This window comes from Paramisgurnus dabryanus, chromosome 9 (assembly GCF_030506205.2).
Source record: "Paramisgurnus dabryanus chromosome 9, PD_genome_1.1, whole genome shotgun sequence".
Classification (NCBI taxonomy): domain Eukaryota; kingdom Metazoa; phylum Chordata; class Actinopteri; order Cypriniformes; family Cobitidae; genus Paramisgurnus; species Paramisgurnus dabryanus.
The window spans coordinates 36,826,953-36,844,773 of NC_133345.1; the positions used below are offsets into that span (position 1 = coordinate 36,826,953).

General features: G+C 36.1%; 1 protein-coding gene across 1 annotated transcript in view; it reads left to right on the forward strand.

The window, feature by feature from the left end:
* The window catches only part of LOC135773761 (voltage-dependent calcium channel subunit alpha-2/delta-1), a 128,327-nt gene that overhangs the window by 56,713 nt on the left and 53,793 nt on the right, over positions 1 to 17,821 (forward strand). Inside the window, exons 7-10 of the mRNA XM_065283534.1 lie at positions 600 to 731; positions 4,109 to 4,178; positions 4,343 to 4,393; positions 5,589 to 5,688. Of these exons, the coding sequence (XP_065139606.1) occupies positions 600 to 731; positions 4,109 to 4,178; positions 4,343 to 4,393; positions 5,589 to 5,688 (353 nt within the window). The remainder of the gene's footprint in view (positions 1 to 599; positions 732 to 4,108; positions 4,179 to 4,342; positions 4,394 to 5,588; positions 5,689 to 17,821) is intronic.

Sequence of the window (17,821 nt, forward strand, 5' to 3'; positions counted from 1 at the left end):
CAAGTTTTTAAAAAGTTTTTTTAAATTTCTCATCTTGCCAAATTTTGGCAATTTTTTTTTTTTTTTTTTGAAGAAACCTACCCATATTTGAGAGGTGATAAAAGAGAACAAATAAAGTTAGGATGAAACTTTTTTGTATGTTTGAAAGCAGAGGGTCTGTATGTTTATATATTTAAAGAAGAGTATTATCTGGAAGGCATTAAAGTTTTGTGAAAATCATTAAAAATGCTGGCACTGGCTGGCAACTTTTTTATAAAAACCCTGCCGGGAAAAGAGTTAATTGGTAACACTTAAAAATATATATTTTTGTCAACTTAAATTTTCTCACTTTAACTGAAAAATTTAAGTTGAAAAAAAGTATATTTTTAAGTTAATCCACTTTTTACAGTGTGTTTTGTTTTTAACTGTAGTTAAACAATGATTATTTTTTCGTAAGGCCATAACCAAGGTTATTGTTCTTCATTTTGTATCAAACTCCTCAAATTTTCATGGTTTAATTAAACCTGAAGGGTCATTAAAACAAATATTGTGCAAATATTCCCCTTCTGACATGACTTTCGGCCACAACCGCGGGTAACATTTCTGTCTGTTAATTTCAGCTACCATTGTGTTGAACGAGCTGAACTGGACCGAAGCTTTGGAGGACGTATTTAAGAAGAACAGAGAAGAAGACCCGACTCTTCTGTGGCAAGTGTTCGGCAGTGCGACTGGATTAGCTCGATATTATCCAGGTAAACCGTGTGCGTTTTAATCAAAGCGTACACATTTCCATACACATTACAATCTCAAATCACACCCCTCCCTTTCCCCTTTATACGACTCCGCCATCTCTAATTGGTAAACATAGCATGGAGTCCCAGCTCAAATTACACCAAATTTTCATAACAAATTATAATATGAAATATCGTAGCAGCTCAGCAGAGAGCTTATTGCATTCTTTTGAGCTTTAATGATGACAGAGGAGAGAAGTAATGAGCTGCTCAATTCATTTTCATTATGTACTGATTTATAATTGCTAAGTCTTTCCAAAAACACGCATGTTAATGGTGCATTAGCAATTGTTAAGCTTCCGGCCCTTAATGCTTCATAGGGTTTGCATTGCTGAAATAAAATATTGCATTACTCATGCTCAAATAGTTTCAAACTAGTATGCTATATTTTTTTTGTAAAACACCATTGAGAATTTGCAAAAAAATATTCACTGTTTTCATTTACATTTATGCATTTGGCAGACACCTATTTAAACAAAACACGTAGGGGCGGTTTTCCAGACAGGGCTTATCCTAATCCCAGATTAAAATTCATGTTTGAGCTGCCTTAATTTAAAAACATTGTGCTCTGACATATCTTAACATATATCAGTGCCATTGTTTTGTCTCAAGATGCACACTAGTAATGTTTTTTGTAAGGTTTGTTTGTAAAAACTACTTAAATGTCCTAAGATTGCACTAGTTCTGGATTAATCTAAACTGTGTCTGGAAAACCGCTCCTTAGAGTGCATTCAGGCTATACATTTGATCACAATGTGTGTTTCCTGGGAACATCAAGTGGCAACCTTTTCATACAATGGCAGCTCATGCATCTGTCAAGCTCCAGAAAGGTCATGAAAGTACCATAAAAGTGATTCTAATGAATGCATTAGATTTTAAATCTACTTATGCCCTAAAGGTTAGAAGAACAGACGGAATGCAAGTTATTTTTATAGATAATCTTTGTAATTGTTGCAGCTCTCAGGTGAAATAAATGTGACCCTGGACCACAAAACCAGTTATAGACTGTAAAAAGATTTTTGTCAAATCAACACATATTTTTCAAGCGTGCTGCACAAGCCCTGAAAAGTGAAGCCAAAATGGTTGATCACCCGCCAGTGACTGGTCCCAGTATAGGTTATAAACCTCGCCTCCCCATGTTATTCAATGGGACTTGAGACCAACTAAAAAATTTAATTACAATTCAATTATCTTTTTTCCGAAGCCGGCTTCTGTCATTTACTGTAGTTTTTATCACGCTGATGTAAATTCAAATGTTTTTTTTAAATAAGTTTGTGTTTAGTAAGTTATTTAATGATATAAAAACGGTCGTGTCACGTCATGATTGACAGCTGTGATATCGTGTGATATGCGCATTCTGCGAGAGCGAGGGCGGGGTCTTGATTTCGCAGCTTTACTTCCTGCTCACTACTGCGCAGGACTGGTCCCGAAATCGCTACTGCACAGACTCAAGACCCAAGATGTCAGCGCCATATCAGGACACTGGCGGCTTCACTTTTCACCAATGGAAGAGAGCGAACAGGCGTCGTCCATCTTTTGTTACAGTCTATGATATTTTTATCTTACTGTGCTTTAAAGGGATAGTTCACGCAAAAATGAAAATATTGTACTCACCCTCATGTCGTTCCAAACTCGTAAGACCTTCGTTCATCTTCAGAACACAAAGATTATTTTTTTGTCCAAAAATAACAAAAATTACGACTTTATTCAGCATTGTCTGTTGTGAAGGTCATGCGAGAGACTAAAGTCACGTGACTGCAGTGACGCGGATGACGTACGACACGGCTGACGTGTTATCTGGTGCACCCCAGCTGTTTTTTTTTTGTGCGCCGGGGTCTGAGGGAGATGCACGCTGTAAGTTTGAAAAAAAAACCTTTGCAAAAATGTCACCCGCGTCACTGCAGTCACGTGATTTTAGTCTTGCACATACACGTCACAACAGACGCGGAAGAGAAGACCATGCTGAATAAAGTCATAATTGTTATTTTGGACCAAAATTTATTTCAATGCTTCAACACATTCTTACTGACCCACTGATGTCACATGGACTACTTTGATTATGTTTTTATTACCTGTCTGGACATGGACAGTATACCGTACGTAGATTTTCAATGAAGGGTCAACAAGCTCTCGGACTAAATATAAAACATTTCAAACTGTGTTCTAAGATGAACAGAGGTCTTACGAGTTTGGAACGACATGAGGGTGAGTCATTAATGACATTATTTTCATTTTTGAGTGAACTATCCCTTTAAGAGGATTTCCCTGCCAATGACATTTCCCTGACGAGTTTTTACGGGAATCTATAATTCCGCTATTATCCACTAGGTGGCGCTCTTACCCACTTTATAAAAACTGAACCATCAGCTAATTCTGCAACATTTAAAACTCTGTGCATGCTTTGATCTTCATTCTGCATCTGAACTCACTTAACAGTAAACTGATTACACATGAGATTAAATGAGTTTTGAAAGTTAGTTTGACTACGAAAAACTGTTATCCAATCTTAGCAGTGGGCGTTTACTTCCAAGTTGTCAATGCGGCTAGCCCCTCAAAACGGATCATTTATCGAACCAGCCTCAGAACCAGGGTTCAAAATGGCCTATTACTTATTGCTTTTGATGTTTTTGGATGTAAAAACCACGTCATGAGTAGACCTCAGACAACAGTATAAAATAATAAAAACGACAGAGGAAGGGCACCTTTAAATTAAAGTAGCATAAAATATATGTTGGTTTGACATAATTTTTTAACAGTGTAGGCCGTTAGGACTGTAATAGTTCAAAAAATATATAAGCTACCATAGATGTGTGTATATATATATATATATATATATATATATATATATATATATATATATATATATATATATATATATATATATATACATACATGTGTACATTTACCAAATTGATGTTCTTGTAAGTGTCGGTTCATTATAGCTCCTAGAAAGCTGGTCAATTAGTTTTATGTGGGCAAATCAGTGTCTCAGTCTGATGGCCCTTACAGCCACAATCCGTTCACTAAATGTCAAAATGTGGGCAGCCGTTTATGTAGAAACGCTCCTTGTTAGATGTTCAGCTGTGACGGTCACAGATGAGTACCCTCATTTGCACCAGTTTTTTTTTATCGCACTGTTAAAGTACAAAAATCGAAGCTGGGGACGTCGGGGCCCTTTTCCACATGACGGCTGACTGCAGTCGATATAAACCACAGACCATCAGGACCAGGTTTCTAATGTGGCTCGCTGATGCACTCAAGACATTGATGTGACAAATCAAACGGAGTTTAGGTACAAGGGTCACTCATATTTCCATTTCCTGTCTGTATTCATTCAGCTTCCCCTTGGATGGATGCCAGGAAGACGCCCAGTAAAATCGACCTGTACGATGTGCGACGACGCCCTTGGTATGAATACGTGTTTCTCTGTGCCTTTAGTGTGTGTCTGTGCTTTTGAATAATTTTTCTTATTCACACATTTTTTTTCCTCATACCTTCGCTTTTGTTGTATCGGTGTGAAGAGATTTTTCTTCTTTAAAAGAGATTTTGAATAGTTGTGTTTTCGTATTCAGGTATGTTCAAGGTGCAGCTTCTCCCAAGGACATGCTTATTCTTGTTGATGCGTGAGTATTTTTTAATGCACAAAATAGTTTATTAAATAAAAAAATTCTGGGACTGGATGCTATAATATAAGTCATAATATAGCACAGCTACCTCTTTACCTATTGTAGCTTCTCTGTGCAGCACCTGTAGTGGACAAGTTTGCGAAATAAAGTGACCCTGTCTCTGAAATCCAGACTAAAGTATACATGCTAATTGTCACATAATTGATTTTATATTACATAGATTTTATGTAGAAAACAGTAAATCATAAAAAATGACTAGCTGGGTTTTGACATGCAGGGTTACAAATAACGTTTTAGTAATATGTTTTGTTATTTTATGTGATAACTGTTGTATAAAAGAGGTAAGGCCCTTGAGACAATACTTTCTTTACCATTGAAGAAATTACATACTTCACCTTTAAAGGATTAGTCCATTTTCTTAAAATAAAATCCAGATAATTTACTCACCACCATGTCATCCAAAATGTTGATGTCTTTCTTTGTTCAGTCGGGAAGAAAATATGTTTTTTGAGGAAAACATTCCAGGATTTTTCTAATTTTAATGGACTTTAATGGACCCCAACACTTAACAGTTTTAATGCAGTTTACAAAGGATCTCAACCAAGGCATAAGGGTCTTATCTAGCAAGAGGTTTACATGTTACAGGTTACATGTTACATATATGAAACGCACATTTGCGGACCATTTTAAACAATAAACTTACACAAAGACATTAATTAGTATCATTCCACATACAACAACGTAGTTTCGATATGTCATCTGTGACCCCTTGACGTGATGACGTATTACGTAAGGTCACGCTGGCGCGTCACACAACCGGAGGAAGACGAGAAGTTGTTGGTTTAAAAGTGGATTTTTTTATTTCTTTTTTATTAAAATGACAATCCTTTCGCTAGATAAGACCCTTATGCCTCGTTTGAGATCATTTAGAGTCCTTTGAAACTGCGATTTTAAACTGCATTAAAACTGTTAAGTGTTGGGGTCCATTAAAGTGCATTAAAATGAGAAAAATCCTTGAATGTTTTCTTCAAACGACATAATTTCTTCTCGACTGAACAAAGAAAGACATCAACATTTTGCATGACATGGTGGTGAGTAAATTATTTGATTTTTTTTTTTAAGAAAACGGATTAATCCTTTAAGGTGTGGAATCATATTAATGCTTTAACAGGGCTTAACTGTTGTGTTACAGGAGTGGAAGTGTGTCTGGATTGACCCTTAAACTGATTCGAACCTCTGTCAGTGAAATGCTGGAAACTCTTTCAGATGACGATTACGTCAATGTTGTCCATGTAAGTATGATCTCATGCCATGTGTAGCCCGATGCTTTATGGGTGTGCACATTGCACCCCATAGTCTTTTATGAATGAAAACCTCATGTCAAAATGCATTGTGTGTACAGAGTCGCTCACACTTACCCAAACTGACAATGTTCAGCAATTTTGTGAGTAAAAGACATTTATTAGCGGTCCAAACACAGCACAGACGTCTACACTCTTAAGGGGATCGCACACCAGCCGCGTGTGCGATCCCCTTTAGAAAGGATTTACACATCTTTGTCCGTTAAGCCTTTAACACATTATGTGTCATTTTGTGTTGATTTTGTGTTAAAATATAACACAAGTTGTGTTAAAAGTAACACAAAATGTGTTGATTCAATAATATCACAGAGATGGGTGGACAACTAATGTGTTGTTTTTAACACATTCTCTTTAAGAGTGTAGGCAAAAACAAGGCCAAATTTGGGCTGTCAGTGACAACAACCTGATCTCACGAATTTCCGTGTTATAGTCACTGAATATTTTGCCCCAAACCCACGCGAAAATGGTTAAAAAAATAGGAAAACAATTGATTAACCAATACTTGAAACTGACACGGAAAAGAAAGTCTGTAGTACGGCCATGGAAAAATGCGGAGATCCGTGACAATGACACGGATAAATGAGTAAAATATTCCGTGAATATACCACAGATCTTTGTGAGATCATGTTGGTGAAAATGTAATAGGCTCAAAAATAAATAAAAAAATAAATAAAAAAATCCAAACACAATTGAATATTATACATCTCACAATGTTTTTTGGCAAAAACAACATGTGGCTCATAGTCAGACTGTATTGTGTCTATTGTTGGATGGTGAAATGATGGTTATTGCTTGCTGGATAATGGTAACCAAATAGCAGTGTTTTGGCATTTTTTTGGCATAAGCTGTTTTTATCACCTTAATGTTTATTACTGGAGTTGTAGTATCATCCAAGAATTGTTCATTAACTTCTGCTGAGTGATGTTATATTATTGAATGATTTCTCATTGTGGTCGTGCTTTTAAAGTCAAAGTCATCTCATTTGCATAATGCATTTGGGTCATTTATTGAACCATATTTAGCTGTAGTGCATACAGATGGAGCAGGATTTTTACTCTGAATTCAATTTAAAGATTTGAGAAGTTTCAATGGTTTGTAAACTGATGCAACAGTAGTGTATGTTTGTGCGCGTGTGTGTGTGTGTGTGTGTGTGTGTGTGTGTGTGAGAGAGAGAGAGAGAGAGAGCGAAAGAGAGAGAGACAGAAATGGTGGTGTAATGAAATATGGATCTGGCTTCAGCTTGCCACTTGAAAACAGGCGCTTAATGAAAAGGCTGCTCTTGGGCTCTGTGTGCTGAATTGAAAATGCCTGGACAAAGTCAGGCGAAGAGATCAGGCTGAGTGAGAAAGAGAGCTGGAGAAACAGAGAGGAAATTGCTATATATCATACCAACAAGTAAGAGTCTCCAATCCATCTTGGCTAGTATACTCTGGTCTTGCCAGTTTTGTTCTGAACTTGTCTTTCATACCTTCACTTTGACTAAAGGACTTCTGTCCACAAGTCCATCTACCCTGACACAATTGTTTTACTTGTCATCGCAGAATAAATGCATACAGGGAGACTGAAGCTGGGGTTCCACCACACTGATTTTATGCGCATTTTGAAGTACCGCATAAGAAACGAGTGATGGAAACACCACATTTTGAATAAAAATTTAATTATCAATTCTCAAAGTTTTTACACTCGCTTTTTTGATTTATGCGAAAAGGTGTAAGTGCGAATAATGGGAGATGGAACTGTAATTGCCGATTAAACTCTAATGTAGCAAACATTAAACCCATGTGACTGATCATCTAGCTGTATCAGCTGATGTTGTCTTTTCCATGTATGAGGAGTCATCATAATGCCCTTGCTGCTAGTGCATGCATCAAAAAGTCTGCATTTCTTTTCTTTGGCACAGCATTTAATTTGCCAATAACATGCTGCATTACTAGTAAATTTATAACTTTGCCAAACGTAACCAAATGCCGTTTTCTAAACTTGCCTTGTTTTATTTACTGTTGGTTACTAGGTTACCAATACCCTGTTATTCGCTGTAATAACTTGATGGAAACGCACCTAACACGCATTTGTTTGTTTTTCTTTTTTGCGGATTTTTAAAAGATTTGCTTGACTTTTTGATAGAAACTCAGCTTGAGACTCTGACAGGGGTCTTGTAACATCTTGAAGGAATTTTTGTTATAGGACTTTGGCTTTGATTAAATCATTACATTTACAGTTTTTGTCAGTGACTTTGGAGCATTTCTCAAATCATTCTTAAAATTTGCTAAATATTGTGTGCATTTTTTAGTTCAAACTGTTTGTACAAACTGCACAACATCATGGATGTCCCGCAAAACCCTGTAAGGTTGGTGACACACTGGATGCGTGGCGTATCTGTTGCATGTCAGTTGCGTGGCGGCTGCGTCGCGTTTTCTGAGTCTGTACATACCAGAAGCATGCCTGACTCGCTGCTGTTGCTATAGGTGACATATATTTTGGCTGGAAACGCTTCCAAGACGCTTGCGTGTGGCGTGAAAAATAGGCGTCGGTTCTATTTCTAGCAAGCACGCGTTTTCCGCGCGGCTCGAGCCGCGCCTGAGACGCGCGTCTCATGCAGGCAGTCTGCAAGCTCTAACCTGTTAACATGGAAGCCGAATTTAAAACGGACACGCCACGCAGCTGAGACGCTTACGCCAGGGGTTTTCAAACTTTTTGTGTGTGTGGACCACTATTTGTAATCAAGAACTTTCGCGGACCACCTCATAATAATCATAATAGAATATGTCTACACAAAGTCCTGAATTAATCTGCACCTCTTGATAGGCTTACTGGCATTAAAACTATAGCTGGTCATCACATCAGTACAACAGGTTTGTTAAAAGAAAGTTTACTGCACAAAACGGCTGCCATATATTATATTTATTTATTTACTCAAGCGCCCAAGGGCATGGTTCATTTAAACAATAGGCTTATTTCTATAGCAATTGAGTAGTATGAAATCCATAACAAGAATACTTGGACATAGTCAACATATCAAAACCTTTGGCGATTTTAGGGGATTATTAATCTTCAGAGTTCACTTAACAGCACATCCGCAAAACATTTCAGAAATGCGAGATCAAGTAACTAACTGGAAATTTAAATAATAACAGGCCTTATTCATTCCATTTATAAACATTTTGTTTCATATAAAAAGGCTAGAAAATTAATGAATTAATGAATTCTTTATTTCGAACAATTAAAAAATGAATTAAACAAAAGACAGCAACACATGAAATATCCATCAAAAAATTAAATACATAAAACAAGTTTCTCTTCACCCTCCTTTTCTTTGTTTTTTTATGTGGAATCTGGCTCGTAGATGCTTTCGACTCACTGTTAATCTGTTCATTGTTGGTAACCTCTGCCTCTTTTCTTTTCAGAGAACCTGTTGCTATCCGCCGATCCATTTTGTACGGCACTGAACTTGAATGTCACGGCCGAGCGCCACTGGCCTATTTTAGTAATCACACAATAACTTGACAAATTAACTTAAATTTATATCAATATTCTTATATCAATATTCTTTATATACATATTCTTAAAAATATATATTATTTTATATTTTATTTTGCCTTTACACGGACCACCTGCAGTACCCTCACGGACCACTAGTGGTCCGCGGACCACAGTTTGGGAATGGCTGGCTTATGCCACGCATCCAGTGTGTCACCGGCCTAACTTGTTCAAAATCCTCAAAAGTGAATTTTTATGTCAGTGAACATCAATATGGCAAGTCATTGTGTCATTGTTCATGAACAAAACATTTAAAATGTTAAAGGAATAGTCTACTCATTTTTAATATTAAAATATGTTATTACCTTAACTAAGAAGAGTTGATACATCCCTCTATCATCTGTGTGCGTGCACGTAAGCGCTGGAGCGCGCTGCGACACTTCGATAGCATTTAGCTTAGCCCCATTCATTCAATGGTACCACTCAGAGATAAAGTTAGAAGTGACCAAACACATCAACGTTTTTCCTATTTAAGACGAGTAGTTACACGACCAAGTTTGGTGGTACAAAATGAAACATAGCGCTTTTCTAAGCAGATTTAAAAGGGTAACTATATTGTATGGCGGAACAGCACTTTTGGGAGTACTTCGACTCGGCGCAGTAACACCCTCCCTCTCCCATTATGAGAGTGAGAAGGGGAGCGGATTTTTCAGGCGAGTTGAAGTACTCGGCATGCCTTGTATGATGAGCCATGGGTTAGACAAGCCTTCCGTCAAGCGTTAACGCTTACGCCCTGTGTGAATGTACCGTGATTGTGCCAAAAGCATTTGCAATTTCTCCAAAACAATTAGAATTTGCTTTTTTATGTTGTGCAGAACTGACGTGTTGATGTGGAGGTTGAACAAGTGTTTAAAAAAATATATATTTCTGATTGAAGAAACGCTCCAAAGTGACTAAAAAAGTTATTTTTGGGTATTCATCTGAATCTGGTTGATACATCTATCCATCTTTTGATTTATGTATGCATGCATGCATGTATGTATGTGTGCATGTACAGTACTGTGCAAAAGTCTTAGGCCACGATCACCAGCTTTGTTGTTTTAGCAAAGTGTTAATGTCCATCCATATTTATTTTTCACTCTTTTTAAGATACAAACAGAAAATACAGGAAATATGTACACAAAATTAAAAACAAACAAATTTCAGAACTAAATGTCTTCTTCAGTCATCAGTCAGTATTTAGTGTGACCCTTCTTGGCACGAAATACATCTTGAGCTTTTTTGAGGAGACTGAAGTCATTCTATTAGAATTAGAAATTAGGATTTCATTTCATTTATGTTTAAGAGATCCAGCAGCTGCCTGCTATTGCTCAAGTGTAAGGTGAGTTTACCTTAAATACTTGACACTTCAGCTTATACTTTTATACAGTTTTTAATACTACATACACATTTCCTGTATTTTCTGGTTGTATTCTAATAAAGAGACTAATAAATAATTATATATCATAACTATACAATTGCAAAAACCACAAATCTAATGGTAGCATGGTAATCTTTTGCACAGTACTGTATATTTATATTATATATTTAGACAAACAAATAGAAAACCTCAGGTAGCCAGCATATTTAAATATCTGCCACAGAAGTCATACTGAATAGCATACATTTCAAATTTTCAGTGAATAATAAAGTTTGATTTATTTATTGTTTTCCTTCGAGGATTTTGAGGTTTAGGCATCGGTGAATCACTGTTCCGATAAAGGATTAACTCTGAGATCTGAAAACAGGCTTCGCTTCAGGGAACTTATGCCAATGAGAGTTTGGAGTTGTGTGTGTGTGTGTGTGTGTGTGTGTGTGAGCGAAAACAGAGAGAAGAGACAGAGAAAATGTTCAGATTTAGGTGAACTGTTCCTTTAAAGAGTCATGTGTATAATGGATGGTCACAGTGTTGGCTGAAGATATAAATCAATACAGTAGTGTTCATTTTGTGGACACTGTGAAGTGATGATAAAATGAGCTGTAATGACTTGTACAGGATGTACAGTAAACATGAGTGTTTGGTTAGTGAAGATGGAAAATGAACTGCATTGTTAGCCAAATAATCTCTGTATTAACAGCTGTAATGATTTATGCAATTGTAAGTTAATGCCAAAGGTAACCACTACCTTGATGAAATGCTAATTTTAGCTATAATTCAATTAAATGCAAATTACTTTCAGCACGTTGTACACATAGCTAAATGAAAAGCCCAAACTTATTTCAGATTTCTGCCAAGAAATATGTGGCATTTGAAGAGAAATAAGAGTCCTGTATGTTTTGAATATGCATATTTTTGATTGACAGGCAGTTTTTAAAGTATTTGATGAATGTACAGAGGTAGTGTTCAGAGGCTTTTGCATCTGCGCTCGTCATATACATCCTGTTTAAACTTCTAGTATGCTACATTGTTGTCACATGACGTTTTGAATTCATTAAATAAGAATTTGCTTGGCGGATGCTCTGTTTTGTTTTATGCATAATGCATAGCCTACACCGGATACTGTACATGCTGTGTACTGCAGTTATTGTAATAGTAGCATGGTAGTATGCTTTTCATAATATAGCCACATTAAGTAAACCGTATGAAAATCAACCGAATGATCTTGTATTTGTCACCTATGCCGCAATGACACGCAGAAGCATTAGTGAGCTCTGGGTGAGTTCGGGTTGAGATTGGCTAATTTGAGCGTGATCATGCCTCATTTCCCTCTTGAATGCTTCAAGAGAGCCCTCGACAGATGTTACTCATCTTAACAAGGCTTTGTAATAAGATGCCACATGCACAACCACCAAGATTCATATCTCAATAGCCTGAGGATTTCACACCTTCATACATTTTTTAAAAGCAATCTGAGGTTGAGGGATGTGATTCGGTCATATGTGTAGGTTACTGAGAAGGTCAATTGGATGCAGAAGATCTTGAAAGTGTATGATTAGAGGTCTGCAAGGCGATAAAGTCAATATTTAATAATGCACACATATTTATTATCCCAAATACTAGCACTGACCTAAAGTCTCTGCTCTACTAATATGTTTGTATTCATACAAGATTATTCAAATTGTGACCAAATTTTAGATTACATGATCCATCACATCATTTTGTAAAGAATCAAATCAATTGAACGGCTGTCAGAGCACACGTTCCCTCTATTCTCCGTATTCAGAAATAATTTTGAATAAATTCCAATCATTGTTATGTGCTAATAGAAGGTGAATATCCATGCAAATGTGACATTTATAGTTAAGACCCAATATGCAATGTGTTCCTCTGCTCCGGTCAGTTTTTTGTCAGTCATTGTCCGACTAAATATTTGATAAGTTATTTATGAAAGCAAATATTGGATCAGGGTTATTGATGCTCATTAGGGCTCTGCCGTAGCAGCCAGCACTGAATTGTTCAAGGATATTACCCAATTTATCATTTATATTGACTCATCTGGATGGGCTGGATTTTCATAGGAAATGATTGACTGGTGCAATTGACCTGCAGCAGATGATAAACAATTTGAACTGTGAACAGGAAATTACAGGTTTAATTTGGTCTCCAGAGGTTACTTTAGTTTTAGATAATTAGGATTTTGTGTGTGAAATGTGATGCTTTCTCTGGGTGGAGGTGTGGAATGGAGATAGATTCTCAATTTATTAAAAAAAAGGTTTTGCATTTTTTTTTACATTTGAAAACACATGAAAGATTTGCACCCTTATAAAAAAGATATAGAACAGACTTTTTATATTACATTTATGCATCTGGTACATTTATGCATTTAAGATTTTTTATTTGTGACCCTGGACAACAAAATTGAAATACATCATCTGAATCAGCTGAATAAATAAGCTTTCCATTGATGTATGGATATGACAATATTTGGCCAACATTGAAATTCTGAAATCCGAGGGTGCAAAAAATATCAAAATATTGAGAAAATCGCCTTTGAAGTTGTCCAAATGAAGTCCTTAGCAACACATATTACTAATAATGAATACATGTTTAATATATTTATGGTAGGAAGTTTACAAAATATCTTCATAAGACACAATCTGTACTTAATATCCTAATGATTTTTGACATGAACAAAAAACTATAATTTTGTCCCATACAATGTGAATTTGGCTATTGCTGTGCAATTTATGACTGGGTAGAGGGTCGCATTAGCATTGGAGATACAAAATTGAGACTTTCTCTTAAAGGCGACATAGTATCATGAATATCTGACTTTTTCCATGTTTTAAGTGCTATAATTAAAATCAACCTAGAAAATGTGAAAAAGATCAACCAAGTAACTTAGTTTGGGTAAACTATCCTCTGCAAGCACGTGAAAAAATAGATCATTGAAATTTGGCTCCCCTTGTGATGTCAGAAGGGGATAATATCGCCCCATAATCTGCTTTATCCAACCACAGCACTGCCATTCAATGCAGAGATCAGCTCACACACCCAAAAACGGCACATTTTTGCGCACACCTACAAAGTGGCAATTTTAACATGTTATAATAAATTGTCTTTATGGTATTTTGAGCTCGAACTTTACATACGTCCTCTAGGGACACAGATTCGGCAAGATAAAGTCTTCTACCAAAAGCCTTGTTTAAGAAATGTAAATGCTATCCACGTGAATTTTCTTGCTTTAAAACTGGGGTTCGTGAAATCCTGGTGGTTCACTAGGGAATTGCAGGGGGGTTGTAAATTAATGAAAAAAAAAGTATTATTTTCAATTCAGTCATAAAATTTAACCCTGGAGAACCCAAGAACCCTTCTCTTAGCATCAATTAACATTGGCCAAATTTGACCCATAGGTTCTCCAGGGTTAAATAAAGATTTTTATTAAAAGTGATCTTTAATCTAAATAAAACACGTACTTACAAAATATATTTTATATGTCACGTGATCATTACGCAACTAGAAAATATAAGAATATGAGAAATCATGCAAAATAGACAGATATGTTTAATGTACCAACAAAAGAAAATTATCAAAAAACTATATAAAATACTACTGATAAAAACCTTAAAAACAAGTGAAAAATAAATGTTGTAGCATAAAGTCTTGCTGGGCAAAGATTAATTGTAATACTGTGTGTAATTATTATGTAAGGGATAATGTAGAGGCAGCCGGTAGTTATCGGGAAATAAGCCCCGACAGTGTGATCAGTCTTGTATAAACACAGTCTTGTATAACACTAAAGGGGCTTATTTCCCGATAACTACTGGCTGCCTCTACATTATCCCGCTTATTACACGGCTACTTGCCACATAAGAAAAAAAACTGGACATTAATATGAATTTGAAACATTTTATTGGCATATTTGTTTTAAATTAACATTTTTATCCTTCCGCAAAACTTTGCACAGATGCATAAAATGATCATAATACCTTATTAAGATCCTCTGCTTCATACTTGTCTGTCTCAATTTTTTCTCTTTTAGCCAGTCTTTGAGAAGTTTTAATGCCCATTCTGTATTTTTTTGTGTGTTGGCTTCATAGCTGTCATGCTCTATTTTGTCAAGCTGAGTCTCAGTAAGCTCTCTGTGTCTTGTCATTGTTCGTTCTTCTATCCACTGTTTAAATGTTTTGTTTTTTCCGTACATGTTAAAATTAATGTCAAAATGTTCCATTCTTAATTGTGGTTGTCCAGTGTTTGTCACAAGATGGCGCCAAACAGTAATCTTTATTGGCACGGAGCGATTTTAATCGTACAAGTAGTACCGGCTATGCGTTATTACTTTGGAGCGGTTATTATTTGAAAAGAACGAACCTGCAAATGTCTCAACTGACCAATCAGAATCAAGCATTCCAGAGAGCCGTGTAATAAGTATATTTAACCACACACACATACATACATACATACATATATATATATCTGAAATGAGTATGTGTGTGTGGTTATATATAAATAATAATTACACACAGTACACACACACGATTAATCTTTGCCCAGCACTATTTTAAAGTTAAACACACAAATGTGTTAATCAATTATCAAAAATATTATCTTAGAATCTCATTAATTAAGTAAATAATTTAGGTCAGGGGGGTTCGACTGACAAAAAAACCCTTGCTCTATAACATCAACATTTGTTTAGATTGTAACATATCACAGAAAAAGAGTTTTGTTTAATTTAAGTATTTTTATCTTACAAAAGCAACCTCTGACTGCTACTGTTTTCTTCCGGTGAGCGATGTGACAAAATCAGAAGGCCTTCTATTTTAATCAACGGAGCTGTCTATACTTAAAGCGTGTGACGTCTGGTGTGTGTAGGGTGTATGTATTATCAACGTGTCCTGTCGCTCTATTTATAACCCACCGTATGCTGCGAGCAGTGAGTCACGGGGACCACTGCTGTGATAATTTAGAGCATTAATTAAATATTCACTCAACGTTGGAGCAACTAATCGAACCGTGACTCATCGGTTCATTCAGCAGACACTGGCATCATGCTTATTTAACAGTGTACAGACACCTGATCCCACTATTACATCTATGACTGCTGTTCAACTCCTATACATGGACGTCTCTATGGATTCAGTGTTAAGGCTTTAGCTATTGTACATTCACATAACATTACTAAATAAATAGCGCTTTGTGATTTTTGTTTGCAGCACTTAGTGATAGGGCCGTTGATAGTTCTTGATTGAGACAGACACCTGTATGTGATTAGTAGGATGCTCTCTTTTCAGTGTAAAATGTCTAGATGTTCTTCATTTAATCTCATTGATGTCTATGAGCAACAATAGAAATATTAAAGGATTAGTGCATTTTTTTAATTACTCGCCACCATGTCATCCAAAATGTTGATGTCTTTCTTTGTTGTTCAGTCGAGAAGAAATTATATTTTTTTGAGGAAAACATTCCAGGATTTTTCTCATTTTAATGGACTTTAATGGACCCCAACTCTTAACAGTTTTAATGCAGTTTAAAATTGCAGTTTCAAAGTATTCTAAACGATTTCAAACTAGGCATAAGGGTCTTATCTAGCGAAACAATATAGAAATATAACTTCTCGTCTTCCTCCAAGCCTGTGACGCGCCAGCGCAACCTCACGTTATTGTGCAATGCTGTGGAAAGGTCACGTGTATCATATATGAAACGCACATTTGCGGACCATTTTGACACAAAGACATTAATTAGTATCATTCGACAAACAACAACGTAGGAGCGGTCCTTTTTCACTTGTCAACACTGGGGCGTAGTTTCGCATACGTCATCCCTGACTTCTTGACGTGATGATGTATTACGTGGGGTAGCGCATCACAGGACCGGAGGGAGAAGAGAAGTTGTGGGTTAAAAGTGCATATTTTTTATTTTTCTTGCCAAAAATGACAATCGTTTCGCTAGATAAGACCCTTATGCCTCGTTTGGGATCGTTTAGAGTCCTTTGAAACTGCAATTTTAAACTGCATTAAAACTGTTAAGTGTTGGGGTCCATTAAAGTCCATTAAAATGAGAAAAATCCTGGAATGTTTTCCTCAAAAAACATAATTTCTTCTCGACTGAACAAAGAAAGACATCAACATTTTGGATGACATGGTGGTGAGTAAATTATCTGGATTTTTTTTTTTTTTTTTAAGAAAATTGACTAATCTTTTAAAGAGATGGCTGGTCTTTTTACAGCTTTTATTAGGGAAGTGATACAACTGGAGACTTTATCCCATATGAGTGTACCTTACTTGTGAAGTGCTATTCATTTTCTTCAAATGAGAAAAAATTACAGAGTGTACCTATAAAAACAAAAGAAGCCTTCATGTAAAACAGTTCTGTAATAAATAAGGGAAGTAAAAGGAGCTCAAGATGTATTTTACTATGCCACAAGAAATGCATCATGTGCTTTTTACAGTATGTCCTCAGGGTAGAGCTGGAGTTATAGTAATCATTTTAATTTTGCATGAGCTTGCACATATTCGCTTATTATGGAGTAATGCACCTGCATCTGTTAATCATACTGTCTGTTGTTGGGATTTTGGAAACCATTTTACTACTAGCCATCCCTTTATACTGTCTGCCCTACTCTTACTTGTCCTCTTTCATTTTTTCTCATTTTTTTCAACTCTATTTTCTGCTTCTCATGCTCTCACACACACACATGCACGCACGCGCGCACACATTAAAGCTTTGAAGTCAGTTCACAAGGGTCAGCTCGATAAATGACAGAACACAGAGAGGCCTATCTGAACAGAAAATTAGAAAGTTGTAAGGGTATCCAGCTTGTCAGATCAAATTATTTTCATCACTTACAGCACACACCTGCAGAGATTGTGACTCCTGTATGGGGGAACCGGGGCTAGTTGTCACACTTTTTACTCTAGTAAATATTTTTCAGGTTAGGTTTATTTAAGAATGTCAATTTAGATACATATACATACTATAACTGTCGTATGTTTTTTGTATGCTTTACAGTTTTCTTTATTTCATTGTTGTGTTACACTTGTGGTCTTTGTATGTGAAGGGCCTAGTCTGACCGGCATTTTTTTATTTATTTTTTGTGTATGCATATTGTTTGTTATTTAGTCATAAATACGTCACAGTCTACAAAAAGCTCTGATATTTCCTAGG